The sequence below is a fragment of the Haliotis rubra genome, unplaced genomic scaffold, assembly GCF_003918875.1.
Source record: "Haliotis rubra isolate DU_JTF1 unplaced genomic scaffold, ASM391887v1 Scf473, whole genome shotgun sequence".
Lineage (NCBI taxonomy): Eukaryota > Metazoa > Mollusca > Gastropoda > Lepetellida > Haliotidae > Haliotis > Haliotis rubra.
The window spans coordinates 772026-794643 of NW_025767161.1; the positions used below are offsets into that span (position 1 = coordinate 772026).

The following is a 22618-nucleotide window of genomic DNA, read 5'->3' on the forward strand; positions in this document are numbered from 1 at the left end:
TCAGCAAGCCTGACCACCCGATCCCGTTAGTCACCTCTTACGACAAGCATGGGTTACTGAAGATCAATATTCTAACCCCGGACCTTCACGGGTCTGAATATCAAACACAGGAACCAAATGTGATTCTGAGAAGAGTGTAATAGTAATGCATCATACATTGTACAAGAGTCATCAGAAGATGACAAATAGCCCCGGAACCCCACACATTTGAAAGAACAAATCATCTGAGAGTTAGTCCAACTTGTTTTTTTAGACTAAGTCCAAATTCAGTGTGAAATTGTAGCCTTTCAAAATGATGCCATGCCTATCTCACAGCTGTGAGAGTTCGCAGAAAACATACTGTTGACTTTTGTCCTTATCACTGTTCATACAAGTTTTTGCATTGTAAGATTTGCAGGTGCTAGTGAGTAAATATTGTGGACATTTTTCCCACTTGATGGAATATTATTGTCTAAGGAGCCAAGAAGTTGGAACATCAATATTTATTGAGGGTTATGACAGTCTTATATCAGGAGTTGATTGAAGCTATGGAGAGTGAGTGAGAGAGTAGAGTTCGAGGCTGCTTTTAGCATTATTCTGGCAATATCATGGTGGGGGACACCAGAAATAGACTCTACACATTGTACCCAAGTTAGGAATCAAACCTGGGCCATCAGTGTGACTAGCGAAAGTCTGAACCACCTGGATACACCTCAGCTCCTTGAAGCTGTGGTATTATTAGACTGAAGCTGTGGTATTATTAGACTGAAGCTGTGACATTATTAGACTGAAGCTGTGGTATTATTAGACTGAAGCTGTGGTATTATTAGACTGAAGCTGTGGTATTATTAGACTGAAGCTGTGGTATTATTAGACTGAAGCTGTGACATTATTAGACTGAAGCTGTGGTATTATTAGACTGAAGCTGTGGTATTATTAGACTGAACCTGGCTACCCCTCAGCTCCTTGAAGCTGTGGCATTATTAGACTGAAGCTGTGGTATTATTAGACTGAAGCTGTGGCATTATTAGACTGAAGCTGTGGTATTATTAGACTGAAGCTGTGGTATTATTAGACTGAAGCTGTGGTATTATTAGACTGAAGCTGTGGTATTATTAGACTGAAGCTGTGGTATTATTAGACTGAACCTGGCTACCCCTCAGCTCCTTGAAGCTGTGGTATTATTAGACTGAAGCTGTGGTACTATTAGACTGAACCTGGCTACCCCTCAGCTCCTTGAAGCTGTGGTATTATTAGACTGAAGCTGTGGTATTATTAGACTGAAGCTGAGGTACTATTAGACTGAACCTGGCTACCCCTCAGCTCCTTGAAGCTGTGGTATTATTAGACTGAAGCTGTGGTATTATTAAACTGAAGCTGTGGTATTATTAGACTGAAGCTGTGGTATTATTTGACTGAAGCTGTGGTATTATTAGACTGAAGCTGTGGTATTATTAGACTGAAGCTGTGGTATTATTAGACTGAGGCTGTGGTATTATTAGACTGAACCTGGCTACCCCTCAGCTCCTTGAAGCTGTGGTATTATTAGACTGAGGCTGTGGTATTATTAGACTGAGGCTGTGGTATTATTAGACTGAAGCTGTGGTACTATTAGACTGAAGCTGTGGTATTATTAGACTGAAGCTGTGGTATTATTAGACTGAAGCTGTGGCATTATTAGACTGAAGCTGTGACATTATTAGACTGAAGCTGTGGTATTATTAGACTGAAGCTGTGGTATTATTAGACTGAAGCTGTGGTATTATTAGACTGAAGCTGTGGCATTATTAGACTGAAGCTGTGACATTATTAGACTGAAGCTGTGACATTATTAGACTGAAGCTGTGGCATTATTAGACTGAAGCTGTGGTATTATTAGACTGAAGCTGTGGTATTATTAGACTGAAGCTGTGACATTATTAGACTGAAGCTGTAGCATTATTAGACTGAAGCTGTGGTATTATAAGATAAAGTTAGGGAGCTGTAAACATTAGAAAGGTATGCACAAGCGAAAATCCTTTTTGAAAATAACTAAGTAAACATCACACACACATTTCACAGTTAACACTAAAGACTGTAGATGTCAGTTACATCATTCAGTGCAATAATGCAACACTAACCCTGTCTACTCCATCATCAACCAATCAGAAAACTGTAGTGAACCAATCAGCAAACAGTAGTGAACAAGGGGGCATGGCTTAAATGGTTTGGGTTTATGGAATCAAAAACAGAACAAAATGTTTCAAATGCCATGGAATCACGAGCCATATGATTTTTGCCATGTGAATGAGGTCTATCACTCTTACCTCGCTGTGTTTCTGGGCCATATTCTGGAGCCAGGTGAGTCGGAGGTCTGGGGAGGTCTGGTAACCCTTGGCAATGCGGTACATGAGGTCGAGCAGCATCTCGGGGTCATTCTGGTACTCCTTCATCTTGACAGTGTCAGACAGGATCATGTGGAGGTTGAACACGAGGTCTCGCACCTGGAAGGTGCATGCAGCATAAACAACACTGGCATCAAACACATGAAAAGCTCTGGATATTTCTTTATCAGCTTGTACATGAGAATTCACGAGGTACAACGTTCACAGTGGGATGTTCTGTTTTACAAGTTGAACAACTGTCTTCACCAGGGCCTTGATTTTCGAAGCTGTCTTAGCGCTAAGATAGTCGTAAGTTAATGTTAATGTATGGCAGCCTACGACTATCTTTAATGTATGGCACTATCTTTGGTTCTAGGTGTTAAGAGCACTTATGCTTCGAAAATCTAGGCCCTGTTCATTTTCGTTTTTCTAGTGGTGCACCAGCCCATTCAGTTCATTCTGTACACCCTACTAGTAATACATGTGACTGGTTTTCAAAATTATTGGGGCTCTAGGGCTCCATGGTCTTCTTATATTGTCGCCGTTTCCCGAGCCTCAAAATCTTTAACTTTTAACATATTGGTTATGACAAAGATCCATTAATTCAAGCCTTGACTTGGCCACCATGTGTCTGTGTGTTTCACCCACCTGCTCTGGGAAGGACGTTTCCTGAAGCTCATGGTCAAACTCTGCATATGTCAGTATGGTCTTGAGGGATTTGCGGAGGTACTCCTCATTGAAGTTCTGATTCTGTCCCACAAGTGATGACAGGGACATTGTCACCTGCATCTTCACCCGAGCAAAGTTCTGGCAGCGAGAAAATGGACAAACATAAACATACAAATGTAGAAAAGGCTGACCTCCAATTCTATTGACATTAACAAAAATTACAACAGGAACATTCCTACTGCATACATACCCATTTATCTTCTGAAAAGTATGGAATTAGAAGGATACCTTCAAACAATTTAATAATTTTCCTTTTCATTTATTAAAGAGTTCACGGAAGCAGTAAAACAAAGAAAAGAAAAAGAATGAAACATTACAGTAATATTTCAGAGGAAACACAAGGGCTATTGCCAGTGAGGTGCCTTGCAGCTCTTTACAGTTGTCTGCCATATTTACATTTCCCAGTTCGAAGTTGTGCCTCATGAGGAGGTAGAGGGATGCGGAGGACTGGGAGCGGGTGTTGCTGATGCAGGAGCTGCAGTGTCGCAGCAGACGCAGACACAAGTCAGCACACTGCTCCGTCTCCTCCTCAAACAGCAGGTCCAGGAACTGTGGACACAGCAATAAACACAAAGTTAGGCACATGATGGAAACAACACCATGGACAAAATGTACATAGACTCAAGTTAAACAGATACAAACAGATCTGGACACTTTTCCTTTCTGAAATGACGAAAATCGAGAGATCAAGATAGAGTATGATTGGCATCAACATTATTCTGTTTCTAGTAAATCTAGTTATGTACATTAATGACCAATGTAGTTGTTTAAATAAGCTTGTGCTTTAGTCAAGGGCAGACAATTCTAACACCCATGGAACAGCTACAATAAACATGAAACAATTCTCTGATGCACTACGAGGTAAGAATACATCCAACTTGTTACAAACTGGGCCAACTCACCCACTAATTTCAGGAAGTGTGCCAACACTTATCTGAACAAGGGTCAACATGTTTCAAGTTTAGTTTAGTTGCATGAAAACTGACCAATGATTTTTCAATTTGCCAAGGTAATGTCAGCTGAGTATATCTAGCAATGCCCTGGCCTAGAAGCATCCCTGGAATGCCTGGTGTCACATCATCCTTCATTAAGTGTATTGCATTAAACACTGCAACACCCTTCATCTCTGAGCTTCACCCTCTGTCTATGAATGATGAATGTGTCGTTACCTTGGTGACAAGTGCCCTCTGTGTGGAGAAGAGGTTCTGCAAGACCAGCATGCTCTGGTTGAGTCCAAGCATGTGCAGCAGGACACGTAGACCGCTGCTGAGGAGGGGCTGCATCTCGTCGGAAGTCTGCGCAATCTGGGGACAGTGGAACACTCAATAATACCATAATGTCCAGGGGGCAGGGAGGAAATGCTGAGGACAACTTGGACAAGTGAACCACACACAAACAATAAAATAACTTGTCAGGACAATTTCAAACTTTTGGTAAAACCATTTTATTTAATCACCAAATTTCCGAAGTTAAAGGTTCAATAAATTTTCGTGAATTTGTCATTTCCTGAAACTGCATAAACTGTTTCCAAAGATTGTTTCCAAAAAATAATCACAACATTTCAGGAAGCTCACTACAAATACATTTCAGAAATATTTTACGATCTTCAAGAACATTCTTTTACAAGAACTCTTCTCAAACATTTAATGCATATTCATCAATCCTTTCATTTCAAAACATACAATGATTTCAAAGTTTTCACAACCATTTCTCAAAGGTTTATAATTTTACTTGAAAAAATGTAAAACATGAACATTGTGCACTAATTCGCAGAGTTTTTTAATTTCTACAAAGGTAAGTCAATTGAGTGTGAGACCAAATCCTGAAGGGACACTGGCCTTAGATGTTAGTCACTCCAGAAGCACATGGACACAGTGATGACTACAGACCTGTATGATGAGCTCCAGAGTGTCCAGCGAGATCATGCTGACCTCTGCAGCCAGGCTCCCCTCCACATGTGCATCAGACTCAACGTCACGTGGCTTCATGCTGTAACATCCAGCATCAGTGTGTGACAATATTACTGACCAGGTGGGTTACTAATCAGTTTAAAATGTCCCTAGCTTAAATATTTGAGAGCATATTTTCTGTCAGTTCAATGCTTCAGTAAAAGTTCAAGTAACACAGCTTGTGATTGGTTAAGCTATGAATTACAGCCAATCAAAACACTGTCACTCAAGATGAAGGGGGATAACTTTCAACTTGCGAAATTGATTCATTGCCTTTATCATTTGTACTTTTCTTCACATGGGCATACTGATCTACAAATCCTGGTAAATCGTCTCGCCTCTTATCATATAAGAGGAATGTGTAAAGAGAGGTTAATAGGCAGACTGGTGTTTCACAGATTGCCTAGCATAGTCATATAATGAACGAAGGATACTTGTTCTTGTCAACTAATATGTTTATGACAGTGTGACTTGCTAAAGTTAACATTTTCATGAATGGTGCATTTGGGTCTGTTATTGATCCGGGCTACACATCACATAACGTAATCTCCAGAACAATCAACTCCGACATTTAGGGTAATGGAAAAAAAGCAAATCTGAAGACAGGCCAGGCTGAGGAGGCCAGTATATACATGCAGCTGACCTGTCCTGTATCTCCATGGAGTGCCGCCACTGGACCTGGTCCTTCCTCCATCGGAGCCTCATGGAGCCACCTTCTGGAGCCAGTACAGGCGGAGTCCGGTCACCTGCAGTCACAGTGTGGGAGCAAATGTTAGTTGAAAGGCAACACTGTGATCATCACACACGTCAAGAACTTTCTATAGTTAGTTCTAGCAGTCATAGATATGCCTCAGTGAAATGGGTCAATGTCCCATAGCTGTATCATTGAAACATCACATCGATTTGGAAGAAGAATCAGCAAGGCCCCAGCATTAACCCCACTGTGTCCCATGATAAGTATAGCAAGACAGATTGCTTTAGCTCACCTGATTCACCAGACAAGCTGTCCCAGCTCACCAGACAAACTGTCTCACCTCACCAGCTTCCTCAACTCATCAGAGAGACTGCCTTGACTCACCAGACAAACTGCCTTAATTCACCAGATTCACCAGACAAGCTGTCCCAACTCACCAGACAAATTGCCTCACCTTACCAGAGAGACTGATTCAAAACACAAGATTCACCAGAAAAGTTGCCTCCACTCACCAGCTTCCTCAGTTCACAGGCAGACTGCCTCAACTCACCAGACAGACTGCCTCAACTCACCAGACAGACTGCCTCAACTCACCAGACAGACTTCCACAACTCACCAGACAGACTTCCACAACTCACCAGACTTCCACAACTCACCAGCTTCGTCAACCTATCAGACAGACTGCCGCAACTCACCAGACTGTCCCAACTCACCAGACAGACTTCCACAACTCACCACAAATCACCAGACAGACTTCCACAAATCACCAGACAGACTGTCCCAACTCACCAGACAGACTGCCTGCAGTCCCACGTCGACGCATCATCATCTCTGTGCGAGCATTACCAGTGCCCAAGATGGCTTCCTCCAAGCGTGACTTCATGTCAGTGCTCCGCTTCAGCGTCTGCTGGGAGTACTGAGCCAGCATCTTTTTGCCCTGCCACACACATACACAGAGTAAGCAGACAGATGACACAGCTTCTTTGTAAACATCACTGGACAATCGTCCCCATAGCCTGTATAACAGGATCTTCCCTGCAGTACCCCATTCAACAGATACCAACAACCTCGGTTCATCCTTCACCAGATGTTTTTTCCAACTCTCCATATACCCTTTAGTTCATAATAAATTCTGAACAAGACCTCATACCCATCATACATGAAAACGTGCCCTTATATATTTATGTGCAAGTCTTTCACCACCACAAGTCTCAACGACCTGCAGGCAGGCTTTCTCAGGAACCTCTTATCAAATAATTTAAATATCGGATCAGTAATTCATCAAAACTTACTATCCACTAACGAACAGTGCTCCCCGAATGGCCATATCATAACTTGTCCCTTCTCACCTCGTCCTGGTGCCTGTGGGCGTGGCCAGCTGGCCGACAGAGTGAGTCAGTCTCGACATGCCTCATGCCCAGTGCTCGCGATTATTACTAGTGGGCAGAAGGCCCCTCCTAGGCATCCCAGTGTGTTAGCCCCATCGTGGGCATACATGGGTAGGGTATATACTGGCATCATGCATGTCAGTTTCCACTAGTATAATCAGTATAACGCTTGGAATTGTCAAATTTAACAGTTACATGATCTAAACAAATCACAAATCAAATAAATATACATAAGTTCCTCTAAACAAAATCACAGGTTAAAAAGGAAACTTCAGCTAACGACTAATAAAAACAGGAGAAATGATATCACACAACTGGCACTTCTGATAACATATAAATCTCTCATTATCAGCAACATTTGTGAGTAAGGATCGACACCTTGAGGAGTTTAAGATGTGCTTACAAATTGAAAACATTTTCCTTGTCTGTCTCATTTCTTCTGTCTCATCTAAAAATATGGACTAAAATTCGAACAATCTTTAAAATAAGGCCTCTGATAAGGACCTCTTAATTCTCAATTTCACTCACTGATGTTGATTCAATTTATGAGTTATTGGATTGATCATGTAATCGAATAGATAAATCATTATAAACTAAGAAATCTTCTCCAAAAAGGTTCTTCATATTGCTGAAGTGTGTAAGAGCCTCCCCTGGGTTGACACTTGCTTACAAATGCTGTCAATACCAGTCATTCTCCACAATCATCTAGTTTCAGGTCTTAGTCTACTGCTTCATCACTTGACAGAACTACAAATACGTCCTTGGTTCCTGCACAACTGTCACGTTTCTACTTCAAGAAATGTAAACTGGTCGAGTTAGGTGCAAGTTGTTGCCATGGTTACGGACCTGTACCTGCCCTGTGGGATCATCTCGGGAGAAGCTGCGATTAAGCAGAGTCCCCGTGCCCCGAATAAAATCCTGTGACTTTCTCTGAATTCCCTCCCAAAGCTGCTCGTGGAGTGATTGAGATTTGGGCAGGGTGTGGCTTTTAGGCCGCTGAGTGTGAGGGGGGCTATCACCACCGTTACTGCCGCTGCCCCAATCTTCCAAGGTTTCTTCCGACGATGACAAGTTCGGACGCAATAGTCGTAATTGTGTCAGAAGGTCATAGTTGATGATTGCCCATTTGGCCTACAATACAACACTGGACAGTGAACACAGGCAAGCGATAAAGGACAGAAAATGTGAACGTTTCCTCCAATAGCGATCAACAGCCAGAAGCAGGACCTTTGTTTCATGCTGGGGTTAGCTCATCTCATCAGACATGCAGAAACTCAGGGATGTCTGCACAAGGTGACCTCAAAGGTCACCATCATCCGCCTCATCCTTGTCGTCATGGCAACCAATCATCATAAACATCTTCATATCTTCAAAAATTAGGTTTTCTCGGCTGTTTACATCCATGGTATGTCAAGAATTTAAAGCTAATCTGTTTTTCTGCGATTTCAGGGGTGGATGACATCGAGTGGTTGTGAGAGTTCCTCAGTCACCCCATGCAAACATCCCCTATCTGAAGCCGACGGCATGCACAACACATCCCAGACAAGGTCCACCCTCGCTGTCACCACCACCGCTGACACTCACAGTGGACGGTATGGGTTCGTACAGGTTACAGCAAGAGACAAAAGCATCAAGGCTTGCTGGTTCCCCGCAAAGCCACATAACATTAGATGCATGCAAAACAAACATTAGTATAACAAAATGCATACATGAAACAGTAAAACATGTTAAACACTTGTCATTTTCAACAAAAGCACATACAGAACACAACAATTAACGTTAATCAAGCTTATAGCGAAAAAGATTAGAAAATCTTATCAATTTTTAAACATTGTAGAAGAGAAACAAAAAATTTTTTTTTGTATCTTATTTCAGAAATGGTTTACGCAAAAAACCAAAAAAAGTTAAGGTAAATCCCCTCACCAACAGAAAGTTGATTATATACACAAGAGGACAGAAATTATTACACAAAGCTGATTATATAGAAAAAATAGAATGCATAGGTCTGCTGCCTCAGGCAATTAATTCCATGTGAAAATACTGCAGAATAAAATTTGCCACTGACAATGTTTTTCTTCAGGAAAAAATTATGATAATTAATAATGTGAAAACTCCCAATAAAACAGTACTGAAAAAACTAATTTAAGGTGTTCTTCAGTTTTACAAGGTAACAATAACACCATCAGATATACAAAACATCTTAACATACAAATATGTTTTGGTTTTTGTACAAAACTGTTATTAGTGAAACAAACAATGTTGTGGTCCCATGAAAAGACAAAATTATTGGTCAGCAATGAGTAGATTAATAACTTTTCAGAAAGCAAATTAAGCAATATACAACAAAAGATTTAACGCAGTATTGTGTGATAAGAACGTCGCATCAGAGTCTCATGTACCAGAACCACAACATTGTATGTATGTCTTCATACTAGTGATTGAGGCTACAGACAAATCGCTTCTGCATCTACATCTATGCTAGTAAGCTGTAACTACTGCTACAGATGGCACAGGGTTACAGCAGACAGTGATGGTGGATGAGAGATGACCAAGATAGACCCACTCCACACTCAGCCGACCACACCCACACCTAGCAGTGAGGACGTCCGGGGACGGCGGAAGTCACAGCCGACGCATCCAACAGGTACAGGGGAAGAGGCCGGGCATACAACTCCAGGACTCCATGCTATTATGGTAGGGGATTGACATACAACTACGTGACAGCACTACTGATCTTTGTGATGGGCATTCAGAACACAAGCTTGAAGGATCCTCTAACACCTACAACCCCAGGTCCTGGTCAACCAGCTGTGATTGTGGATCGACTAGCTATTCAATACACCTTCACATCCCACGTGATGATATAAATAATAAATGGATGGAACATTTATCAATGTACAGGATACGCAAGATGCAAATGACATACATATTTTTTGAAGATTCGCTTTCGACCAATAGGAAATGTTAAGTACTGATCTAGTATTCTCGTTTGTGGATCTTCTGGATCTACCTGGATATTACCCCTAAATGTGTAAGTCCAGTTCCGCAGGTTGGTTAACTCTGCTCTGTATTTCAGCCATATAAAGTTTGTACTGTTAACATGCCAGAGATGCATTTTTTAGCAACAATTCACATAATAGGGATGGACGTACAAGACCTATCACGAGAAACACAGCTTGCTGCAAACCTATTGTGACCTGGAGTCCCCACATGGAATAGGTTGTTGAGAACATTCTATTCAGACAAAGTGTTGATAGCTGGGGACCTGTTCTAACATGGCTTCCCCATGACAAAACAAGCATACATTGCTGGGGACCTATTCTAACTTCTATTCATCAAGAGGAGACAAGCATACATTGCTGCGGACCTATTCTAACCTCGATTTCTCAAGAGGAGACAAGCATACATTGCTGGGGACCTATTCTAACCTGAATTCTCAAGAGGAGACAAGCATACATTGCTGGGGACCTATTTTAACCTCAATTTCTCAAAGAGGAGACAAGCTTACGTTGCTGGGGACCTATTCTAACCTCGATTTCTCAAGAGGAGACAAGCATACATTGCTGGGGACCTATTCTAACCTGAATTCTCAAGAGGAGACAAGCATACATTGCTGGGGACCTATTTTAACCTCAATTTCTCAAAGAGGAGACAAGCTTACGTTGCTGGGGACCTATTCTAACCTCGATTTCTCAAGAGGAGACAAGCTTACGTTGCTGGGGACCTATTCTAACCTCAATTTCTCAAGAGGCGACAAGCATATGGGGACCTATTCTAACCCAGATTCCACCAGAGGCGACAAGCTTACGTTGCTGGGGACCTATTCTAACCCTGATTCCACAAGAGGAGACAAGCACAGGTTGCTAGGGACCTATTCTAACCCAGATTCCACCAGAGGCGACAAGCTTACGTTGCTGGGGACCTATTCTAACCCTGATTCCACAAGAGGAGACAAGCACAGGTTGCTAGGGACCTATTCTAACCCAGATTCCACCAGAGGCGACAAGCATACGTTGCTGGGGACCTATTCTAACCCTGATTCCACAAGTGGAGACAAGCACAGGTTGCTGGGGACCTATTCTAACCCAGATTCCACAAGTGGAGACAAGCATACATTGCTAGGGACCTATTCTAATCCTTATTCCACAAGTGGAGACAAGCATACGTTGCTGGGGACCTATTCTAACCCTGATTCCACAAGAGGAGACAAGCATACGTTGCTAGGGACCTATTCTAATCCTTATTCCACAAGTGGAGACAAGCATACGTTGCTGGGGACCTATTCTAACCCTGATTCCACAAGAGGAGACAAGCACAGGTTGCTGGGGACCTATTCTAACCCAGATTCCACAAGAGGAGAAAAGCACAGGTTGCTGGGGACCTATTCTAACCCTGATTCCACAAGTGGAGACAAGCATACGTTGCTGGGGACCTATTCTAACCCTGATTCCACAAGTGGAGACAAGCACAGGTTGCTGGGGACCTATTCTAACCCAGATTCCACAAGTGGAGACAAGCATACATTGCTAGGGACCTATTCTAATCCTTATTCCACAAGTGGAGACAAGCATACGTTGCTGGGGACCTATTCTAACCCAGATTCAACAAGAGGAGACAAGCACAGGTTGCTGGGGACCTATTCTAACCCAGATTCCACAAGAAGAGAAAAGCACAGGTTGCTGGGGACCTATTCTAACCCTGATTCCACAAGAGGAGACAAGCACAGGTTGCTGGGGACCTATTCTAACCCAGATTCCACAAGAAGAGAAAAGCACAGGTTGCTGGGGACCTATTCTAACCCAGATTCCACCAGAGGCGACAAGCATACGTTGCTGGGGACCTATTCTAACCCTGATTCCACAAGTGGAGACAAGCACAGGTTGCTGGGGACCTATTCTAACCCAGATTCCACAAGTGGAGACAAGCATACATTGCTAGGGACCTATTCTAATCCTTATTCCACAAGTGGAGACAAGCATACGTTGCTGGGGACCTATTCTAACCCTGATTCCACAAGAGGAGACAAGCATACGTTGCTAGGGACCTATTCTAATCCTTATTCCACAAGTGGAGACAAGCATACGTTGCTGGGGACCTATTCTAACCCTGATTCCACAAGAGGAGACAAGCACAGGTTGCTGGGGACCTATTCTAACCCAGATTCCACAAGAGGAGAAAAGCACAGGTTGCTGGGGACCTATTCTAACCCTGATTCCACAAGTGGAGACAAGCATACGTTGCTGGGGACCTATTCTAACCCTGATTCCACAAGTGGAGACAAGCACAGGTTGCTGGGGACCTATTCTAACCCAGATTCCACAAGTGGAGACAAGCATACATTGCTAGGGACCTATTCTAATCCTTATTCCACAAGTGGAGACAAGCATACGTTGCTGGGGACCTATTCTAACCCAGATTCAACAAGAGGAGACAAGCACAGGTTGCTGGGGACCTATTCTAACCCAGATTCCACAAGAAGAGAAAAGCACAGGTTGCTGGGGACCTATTCTAACCCTGATTCCACAAGAGGAGACAAGAATATGTTGCAGGGGACCTAATATCCCTCGGGTTCCCCTTCAACTCTATGAGGTGATAATACAGGATAAACATTAGTGTAACACATCCCCAAATGAAAGCACAAAATTCTGAGGTCTAACTGAACAAACTGACATTATGAATGTGTACTATATTTCTTAGCCTTACAAGAGTCTTGTGAAAGTGCATGCAATATCTTATTGACATCAGATCTGATAATCAACAAAATAGAAATCGTACACCCTGTGATCCAAAATACCCACGCTATTCTTAAAGTACATTTCATTTCAATTTACTACGACTAAAGTGAATCATTCACACAATTATTGACATTTTACTGTATGACGAACTGTAACGGATACTTGAGCATACACCTACTAATGACCCTCATCATCTTTAAGCAGGTTAGTCGGAAACAAGTCAAACAAACATTCAAACTCAACAGTCACAGTGATGGAAAGGGAGGTAACTTCTAACAGGTGAGAGGTGATCACCATGACAGCTGTTTCTCAGCATGATCTGTGATGATGTGGACCTCATGACCCAAATCTCAACATGCTTGTTGTAACATTGTAAGGGAAGACACACCAATTCTACACTTATGCTGCAATGCTCTATTCCAAAGTCAAAGGAAAAGTTCAAAAGTCCCAAACCGAACCATAATAAACCCATGAAACTGAAAATCTATTGTAACAAATAGTTTCTACAAAAAGTGTGCCATAAAAGATTCATGTTCATACTGGACAAAATGTCCTTTTCATATACCAGTAAACAGTTCCGTGTCTTATCTTGACACATCAAGACTAAACTGAACTAAGCTGAACTAAACTATATATTTACACTTTGACCTCGCTCTGCGGCATTGACTGCTAAGCACAGTTACCTGACAAAACCAAAATGGCCGTATTCCAGCATCCTGTCACATGATCACAGTCAAGGTGAGATAATGCTTTGAACCAATGAATGATGCTTATTAATGGTTTGGTTAGAAAACACAAAGCAACTTACTGACAGCATCATGTCTGTATCTGAATGAGTTACTAGCCTAGACAAGCAGGCTAAACCAATACACTTGATTGTGTACAGCACTCAGACATGGAACAGCCACCATCCATGATAAAGGATGGATACTTTGCATGTCTCTTATACTGTATAACTGCTGCTACTGCTGTACGACTAATCTTAACTTTGCGCATTGTTACTAGTTAATCCTAGTCTTCAAAAAGCAGGTACTATTTGTAGCACTGTCGGTACTGCTGTACGACTAATCTTAACTTTACTCATCGTTACTAGTTAATCCTAGCCCATGAAAAGCAGGTACTATTTGTAGAACTGTCAGTACTGCTGTACGACTAATCTTAACTTTACTCATCGTTACAAGTTAATCCTAGTCCATGAAAAGCAGGTACTATTTGTAGCACTGTTGATACTGCTGTACGACTAATCTTAACTTTACGCATCGTTACTAGTTAATCCTAGTCCATGAAAAGCAGGTACTATTTGTAGCACTGTCTGTACTGCTGTACGACTAATCTTAACTTTGCTCATCGTTACTAGTTAATCCTAGTCCATGAAAAGCAGGTACTATTTGTAGCACTGTTGGTACTGCTGTACGACTAATCTTAACTTTGCTCATCGTTACTAGTTAATCCTAGTCTTCAAAAAGCAGGTACTATTTGTAGCACTGTCTGTACTGCTGTACGACTAATCTTAACTTTGCTCATCGTTACTAGTTAATCCTAGTCTTCAAAAAGCAGGTACTATTTGTAGAACTGTCAGTACTGCTGTACAACTAATCTTAACTTTGCTCATCATTACTAGTTAATCCTAGTCTTCAAAAAGCAGGTACTATTTGTAGCACTGTCTGTACTGCTGTACGACTAATCTTAACTTTGCTCATCGTTACTAGTTAATCCTAGTCCATGAAAAGCAGGTACTATTTGTAGCACTGTCTGTACTGCTGTACGACTAATCTTAACTTTACTCATCGTTACTAGTTAATCCTAGTCCATGAAAAGCAGGTACTATTTGTAGCACTGTCTGTACTGCTGTACGACTAATCTTAACTTTGCTCATCGTTACTAGTTAATCCTAGTCCATGAAAAGCAGGTACTATTTGTAGCACTGTCTGTACTGCTGTACGACTAATCTTAACTTTGCTCATCGTTACTAGTTAATCCTAGTCCATGAAAAGCAGGTACTATTTGTAGCACTGTCGGTACTGCTGTACGACTAATCTTAACTTTACTCATCGTTACTAGTTAATCCTAGTCTTCAAAAAGCAGGTACTATTTGTAGCACTGTCTGTACTGCTGTACGACTAATCTTAACTTTGCTCATCGTTACTAGTTAATCCTAGTCCATGAAAAGCAGGTACTATTTGTAGCACTGTCAGTACTGCTGTACGACTAATCTTAACTTTGCTCATCGTTACTAGTTAATCCTAGTCTTCAAAAAGCAGGTACTATTTGTAGCACTGTCTGTACTGCTGTACGACTAATCTTAACTTTGCTCATCGTTACTAGTTAATCCTAGTCCATGAAAAGCAGGTACTATTTGTAGCACTGTCTGTACTGCTGTACGACTAATCTTAACTTTGCTCATCGTTACTAGTTAATCCTAGTCCATGAAAAGCAGGTACTATTTGTAGCACTGTCTGTACTGCTGTACGACTAATCTTAACTTTGCTCATCGTTACTAGTTAATCCTAGTCCATGAAAAGCAGGTACTATTTGTAGCACTGTCGGTACTGCTGTACGACTAATCTTAGCTTTACTCATCGTTACTAGCTGTTACTAGTCTATAATCAGCAGATACTGATTTTACCATGACTGAAACTGGTGTTCCACCTCTCTTCTGATCATAACTTATCCAAATTAATCTTTAAAGAGCAGCAGCACTAAAGCTTAGGCGAGGAGCTTCAACCAACTCTGGCTCTATGCTGTACAATACATACCTCCAGGTTAAACAGTTTTTAAAGACCCAGTTTCCCATTTATGAACATCATGTGAATAAATTCTGGGCAAAAACATAACATTACTGTGAACAGAATGACATTCTTCCCCAAAATTGATCCAGAATGCAAGGTGTCCAGATTAAAGGGATCCAAACTGAAAAGGTTTCTCTGTTCTACTACTCAAACATCATCATCATTATACTTTTTAACTGCTGGAATAAAGCCACAGCAAGACTACAACACGTTGAAGCTTATACAAGGCCTGCGAGTTCGCAATGCGTCTTAGCACCAATGCTATTGATATTCATGGTATAGCAGTTACAACAGATCCAGTGCTAAGACAGATGAGTGGAACGGAACCAGCTTATCACTAAGTTGCCTTGCTACTATCATCACTACTGGTGCTAGGGGATGGATATTAATAGTTTGTGGATATTATCTGCTACACAGCAAACACTAGCCCATGGTCAGGTTACATTAGTAGACATGCTCACAGTACACGCCTTGAGTCGGAACACTGGATGATGCAGTTATAGGATGAACGTTGAACATGTTACCATGGTTACTGCTATTAACTTTTATTAGATTACTTTTGGTAAGTATCAATAAGAATATAATTTATACATACAAAGAAACAGATTAAGATTAAGAGGAATTCAATTTTGTAAATGTTATGCTTAGAATTATAGCCAGCTTATTAAGATCAAACTTTAATCACACAAAGATCAACATCTAGCTAATGAAAACTTTTGATGATCAATCTGAACGCATCATTTCTTAGTACTAACAAAAATGTTTGAGATCAACAACCATAATATACCCAAATACTGCAAGTCATGACATTAATGCAAGCAGGAACTTTTATAAAAACATTTTCAATCACATGATCTGAAGAATTATTTTGGAAAATTGTAAAAATAGCTTTATTTTTTTTAATATAAGAAAAGTCATTGCATTTTTAATGGGTCATTATCGGCATTAAGGACTATATCATTTTAATGGCATTAATTTCATGACTTACAGAATCAGGATGATGTAATGAATATGAACAGTTATACACAGGCAACAGGTGCCCTACAGAGAGGATTAGGGTATGGAGAACCTTGTACTCGAAGTTGGACACGCAGAAGTAGACGACCTCCAGGAGCTTGTTCAACTTCACCATCGGCAGGTCCCCCCACCACTGCTTCAATAAGGTGTGTTCTGCGTTCTTCAACACCCACAGAAAACAGATGAGCAAGTTCCGCGTGGTTTCCATGTTCAGAGGACATTTCCTAATCTGGAATTAGGCAGAAAACATAGCATTGAGCAGTCGACATCAATGGGACATCAAACAGCCAGTACTTCCCTGAGACTAACGTAAGCTCAAATATAATATAAGTTACATCTAACCACTTTCTAACTGGCATCACAGTTCTCTCCAGGTATACAAACGAGTCCGGTAATTCTGCGCGTCCGGTAATTCTGCGCAGCTGCAATAGCGTGCTTCCGTATCGAGGTAAACAACGTCTGCTAACACATTTACGCTTGAAATTGGGACATTTCTACAAGGGACTGGCTTTTGATCACTAAACGTAAGTAAATAACAGTAATTGACAGATCAATTGACAGTTTTATGAAAAGTCGTTTTCTTCCTTACATTGATGAAGTGACTTTTGAAAATAATCTGGCCTAATACGCTTCCATACTTTGGATCTCCAACTGGATGTTATGCGCATCAGTTGCTGCGCAGAATTACCGGACAGCAAGCGATGTCGTCAGAACGCCAGTAAGGTCAACCGTATGGCATAATGCAACGTGAGAATCTTATAGTCTTATATATATTTCTAGGTAAATATGATTCATACCAGCATGTTTAGTCACGTAAACCACAAAAAATAAGAGACGTTAGTTGCCGTGTTGCGATCGATGTGCTTAGGTGCGCGGAATTACCAGACGGCATTGTAACGTCACCAGTACCGTTTCCTCATGATACTGAAGGGGATGGAATATGTAAAGCAGGATAATATTAGGATCCAATATCCACCGTAATGACACCCAGGGACTTGGGTTGCCCAGTCTAAGGTTCTGCAGTGCAATGTAGAGTTGCCTCCCTTCGGCATGCCAGAATCCTACGATGAAGTATGAATCCGTGTTTGCCATGAGCCTGATTCTAGGTTTGTGAGAACAATACCTATGCTTGTGGGTTTCACCAAAGAGGCAACTGATTAGACCTGCATCACTTCAGGTCTTTACCCCACATGAAGCTCTTACACTGTGATACGATGGAAATCACAGGCCTGTAGTGGTGTAAAACCACTCCTCTCGTGAGGTCATTCATTTCATTTGTCTAGAGAAAGCTGCACTGATCTCACCTTCCCTGATGGCTCATTCGGGTCATAGGGTGCCTCTCCACTGGCACAGAAGGATGCACCAGCAATAGCCAGGGCCAGTTTCTTGCTGATCTTGTCCCCCTCCTCATCAAAGTTACTTGACTCTCTGTTCCGACCTTCAGCATTCGGGTCGTACATCTGGGGTAGTGCCCCCATCACAATCCCCACCAGAGGCAGGTACATGGCAGATAGGCGGCCTTTCACCTCTGGGTTGGTGTAGCGTACATCCAGATCGTGGTTATACAACAAGTTGCGAACAACATTGACAGCCCTCTGATGGATGGATGGATTGCTGCAATAGAAACAATTCTCACAAAAATTACAGCAGTACTAGTAATATCTGATCTTTTACTCTCATAAGACACCCAAACAGTAAGATCTACAAACCCTGAGGAAACTTTCCCCATGCTAAACAAGACGACATGGTCATGAATATCCCCCGCCACAGTGTTCTGTTCCTATTTTGACAACTATTCCTTCTTCCTACAAATAGCCATACATAAGCTGTTAAATGAAAAAATCTGTTCCCATTGGAAACGCATGACCAGGGCCATAACTCTGTAATGAATTGTAACACAGTTTCCATTTTCGAACTCCATCAAAGGCATTTGTGTTCTGAAAATACGTACAACATTTGGTTTCCCTATCCAGAGCTCCAGATAAGATTTAGCTCAAATGGGTACTGTACCCACTGTATTTTTTTGGAGTGGGTATTATGAATGTTGAGTGGGCATTTCATTTACCCACTGCTTTCAAATATGTGCGTATTTCAGTCACTTTACTCACCTAAATATTATGTCATTGAGCAAGTTTACTAAGCAGGTATGTTCTGCCTTATGTCATACCTAATCAAAACCAACTTAAATATAATGGAAATTATTTCATAAAACATCACTCATCCTATACTAACAGTACAACTTGATAGCAATCGATATCTTTTTCATTATGCAAGCACTTTTTATAAATATATTCCATACGCATTTGTTTTAAACTTTTTGCGTATCTAACATTTTTAATGTGTAATTGGTACGCAACAATTATTTTTCAATGCTTAATTCTATGCGTATTTTACCCGGATACGCAACTTATCTGGGCCTCTGCCTATCTGTAACAGTTTTTGAGAAAATCTGTCCCCATCATCTCGGACAGATGGACGGATGGAGCTCAAACCTATATCCCCCTCCAACTTCATGGCGGGGGATAATAAAGAATTGTTTGGGTCCTAGGCCAAATCAGATATAACTTTCTAACAATTCACTATCACTTACCACCATGGTTCTAACATTTAAACAACCAAAATCCTAAAGACAACAAGAATTGGATGTTGATGTACATTCATAAGATAAAGATACCAATTACGCAGAGGTCTCTGAATGCTACGACTAAAGAATCTTGTAGTCTTTGTGATGAATGGCTCATTAGAAGGGATTAGATTAACCTATCTCCTATTGATTTGCTCACATCTTCGTAAATAAATCCAATCAATGTAAATTGTACTTTTTATAAAGTTTAAAACTTTAAAAAACATTCTCCAATGTTTTAGCATACAAGAGAATGCAAAGGTCAAAGGGATTAACCAAAGTAGTTTTGAAACTAAGACACCAATTTGTATAACTCACAATGTATCAAAGGCTGCTGAGAGATCAGACAACACGAGACCCACAAGGAAGTGCTGCTGTCGGAACTCTGGCGTCAGCTCGAGGAACACGCCCTTGTCTGTCAGAGTGCTGGTGGATGTGTTGGAAGCGAAGGAGTGGTGTGAGATGGCACTGCCAGAGCTGGGGGTGGGGCTGGCAGTACCTGAAGGGGTGAGGGGGGTGGCGAAGGGGAGGTTGAGGGGGAAGTAGTGTTCGTGGGAGCAGATGATGCGGATGAAGTCGAGGCGAAGCAGGATGAGGCTGGTGGAGTCCGACAACTGGGACATGCGGCCTGCAATCTGGAAACAAAAACAGGTAGATGTATAATATGTACATCAGAGTCAGAATGAGTGATGCTTGATAATGGTGTTAGCATCTACACCAAAATGATGCATCCACCGCAATTAAGAAGTTGTCTATCCATATAAAACTCGTTCCTGTTCATAATACCAGCTTCTAAATGCCACTCAGAGAAGAATCAGAATTTGTTAAGTCATTGTTGATTTAAGCAACACACCAATATTTGGGCTATATGTTGGTTTCCTGTAAATAACTGTGTCTGGACGAGGCAATTCAGTGATTGATGTTATGAGCATTAAACCAAGTATTGGTTATGACAACAGACAACCAACCAGGCCACTGATCCTGCCTGCTATCAAGTCATCTGTGACAATATACACAGCGAGCTGTTTGCTAACCTGAAATCATCACTTTACTGAAGCGAAGATATGAGTGAGTGAGTGAGTTTAGTTTTACGCTGCACTCAGCAATATTCCAGCTACATGGTGGCTGTCTGTAAATAATCGAGTCTGGACCAGACAATCCAGTGATCAACATGAGCATCGATCAGTGCAATTGGGAACTGATGACATGTGTCAACCAAGTCAGCGAGCCTGACCACCCGATCCCATTAGTCGCCTCTTACGACAAGCATAGTCGCCTTTTGTGGCAAGCATGGGTTGCTGAAGACCTAATCTACCTCGGATCTTCACGGGTTACAAAGATATGAGTACCTATTTGTTTAGCAAACATTCATTATCATCAGCCATCTGACTGTACAAGAAAGAAATTGTTACAAAATGTAATACGTCAGTCTGTGACTGGAAAGAATTCTGCCATATGTGTTCTTAATGCAGACCTCAAAAAAGAACTGTATGTTATGACAGACACCTTTTCACGTCACTAAAATCGAAAAGTGGCAAACCATTTTTTAAAATATTGCAAAACATTATTGCATACAAATTCACATATATTACCAGTGAATGATGTTTGATGGTAAGGAGGTTCAGAGATGCTAGAGAATATCTGTGATAACTTTTAAATCTGAGAACTGTCAACATCTTTTGATTTTATCATAAAGGTGATAACAAGGACCACGCACCTAACTTCGAAGTGTGGACTTGTAAGACAGTATTTCCCCAATTCTGAGGCTTGTGTTGAGCTGTGTACTCACCGTGCGACAGTAGGTGTGGATGTATGTGAAGATGGTGCCTCGGTCCATCAGACACATCAGGTCATGGAGGAAGAACGCCAGGCTGGTGTTCAGGCTCTTGATCAAAGGAGGATCCTGCATCATCACAATTGTAACATCAATACAGGAAACAAAACAAGTCGAGTCAAAGTGAAGCCTAATGTTAACTACACACTCAGTTATTTCTATTTTACAGTGCATGAGCTGGCTTAAACACAACCTTTCACAGTATTCCAGTTACCTATATCACAGTGTGTCAGCTGTGGTTCCTTACAATGACGGGGCGGTGGGGTAGCCTAATGGTTAAAGCGTTGGCTCGTCACGCCGAAGACCCGGGTTCGAATCCCCACATGGGTACAATGTGTGAAGCCCATTTCTGGTGTTCCCCGCCGTGATGTTGCTGGAATATTGCTAAAAGCGGCGTAAAACCAAACTCAGTCAGTCAGTCCTTAAATGACAGTTTCCTGGTGTGAATAAGGGAGGGAACTCTGCACCATGAACTGAATGATTGTTGGGAAACTAGATTTCCCGTGACCATATTTAAGGATTATGATTCCTTAGACCACTATCACATTACATGTCACAAACAATTTACTGTGTGAGTGAGGGCAGTTTCACACAGCTTTTGACTTTATTTCAACAAAATCACATAATGTAAAAGCACTTTATGTTCTGTTATAAAATGTCAGTGTTGTCATATTCCTTCCAATCCTTCGTATTCTTTACGACCTTAGACTGACTGACTGACTGAGTTTGGTTTTACGCCGCTTTTAGCAATATTCCAGCAATATCGCGGTGAGGGGATTCCTTGCCCATGTGGGAATCAACCCTCCTAGCCAATCCAGCGCTTTAACCACTGGGCTACCCCATTTAGAGATGTATGTTCTAAAGTGAGTGATTCCTTCTGGCAACTCCTACCACTGCCCACCTCCATTTAATGAATAAAGTGAGTAAGTTTAATTTTACGTTTAATGAATGAAAGGTCCCTTGGTACTTTCGTTTGATTGGGTAATGTACAATCTCAGTTTTCCAAACCCAACAAAGATCAAAATGACTCCAACAGACTAATTCTGATGATCTTTCGGTAGGGATGATCCAATCTCCAATTTTTACAACATGCAAACATACTATATTTGATTACAGCTTCAGACATACCCGGATATATCTGTCGACGATGTCTCTGATGAGCGTGTTGACGAGGGAGGAGATATCGTCCAAGAAGTGGTCAGGGAAGCGCATCTGTCTCGGAGCAGTGAGTCGATCTGCTTGACTTAGATGCTCGGCCATACTCTTCACCTGGCAAAAATGTAATTTTTAGAGTAAAATTGATATTTTATACTTATCCTGACTCATGCTCTTTTGCTTGTCTTCTTCTTCTTGCGAACATAGTGGAACACTTGTATCTCCTTATTTGAAGCTCCCTTCAAAATAAAATCACTAATTGGTACTCACCACGAGTTGCTCCCCTTTGTCTCCCCTGGCGGGAAAAGGTGTCGCCACCCTCTGGCCATGTGCTCCACTCTCTCCTGATTTAGCGAGCCCAAC

At 41.5% G+C, this 22618-nt stretch overlaps 1 protein-coding gene across 1 annotated transcript in view; it reads right to left on the bottom strand.

Moving 5' to 3' along the window:
- The window catches only part of LOC124290748 (dedicator of cytokinesis protein 7-like), an 84785-nt gene that overhangs the window by 24746 nt on the left and 37421 nt on the right, over positions 1 to 22618 (bottom strand). The window contains 13 exon segments of the mRNA XM_046727561.1: positions 2286 to 2462; positions 2991 to 3149; positions 3468 to 3620; positions 4241 to 4375; positions 4961 to 5060; positions 5664 to 5766; positions 6504 to 6651; positions 7955 to 8233; positions 16696 to 16872; positions 17948 to 18257; positions 19585 to 19901; positions 21056 to 21169; positions 22229 to 22369. Coding sequence (XP_046583517.1) covers positions 2286 to 2462; positions 2991 to 3149; positions 3468 to 3620; positions 4241 to 4375; positions 4961 to 5060; positions 5664 to 5766; positions 6504 to 6651; positions 7955 to 8233; positions 16696 to 16872; positions 17948 to 18257; positions 19585 to 19901; positions 21056 to 21169; positions 22229 to 22369 — 2313 coding nt within the window.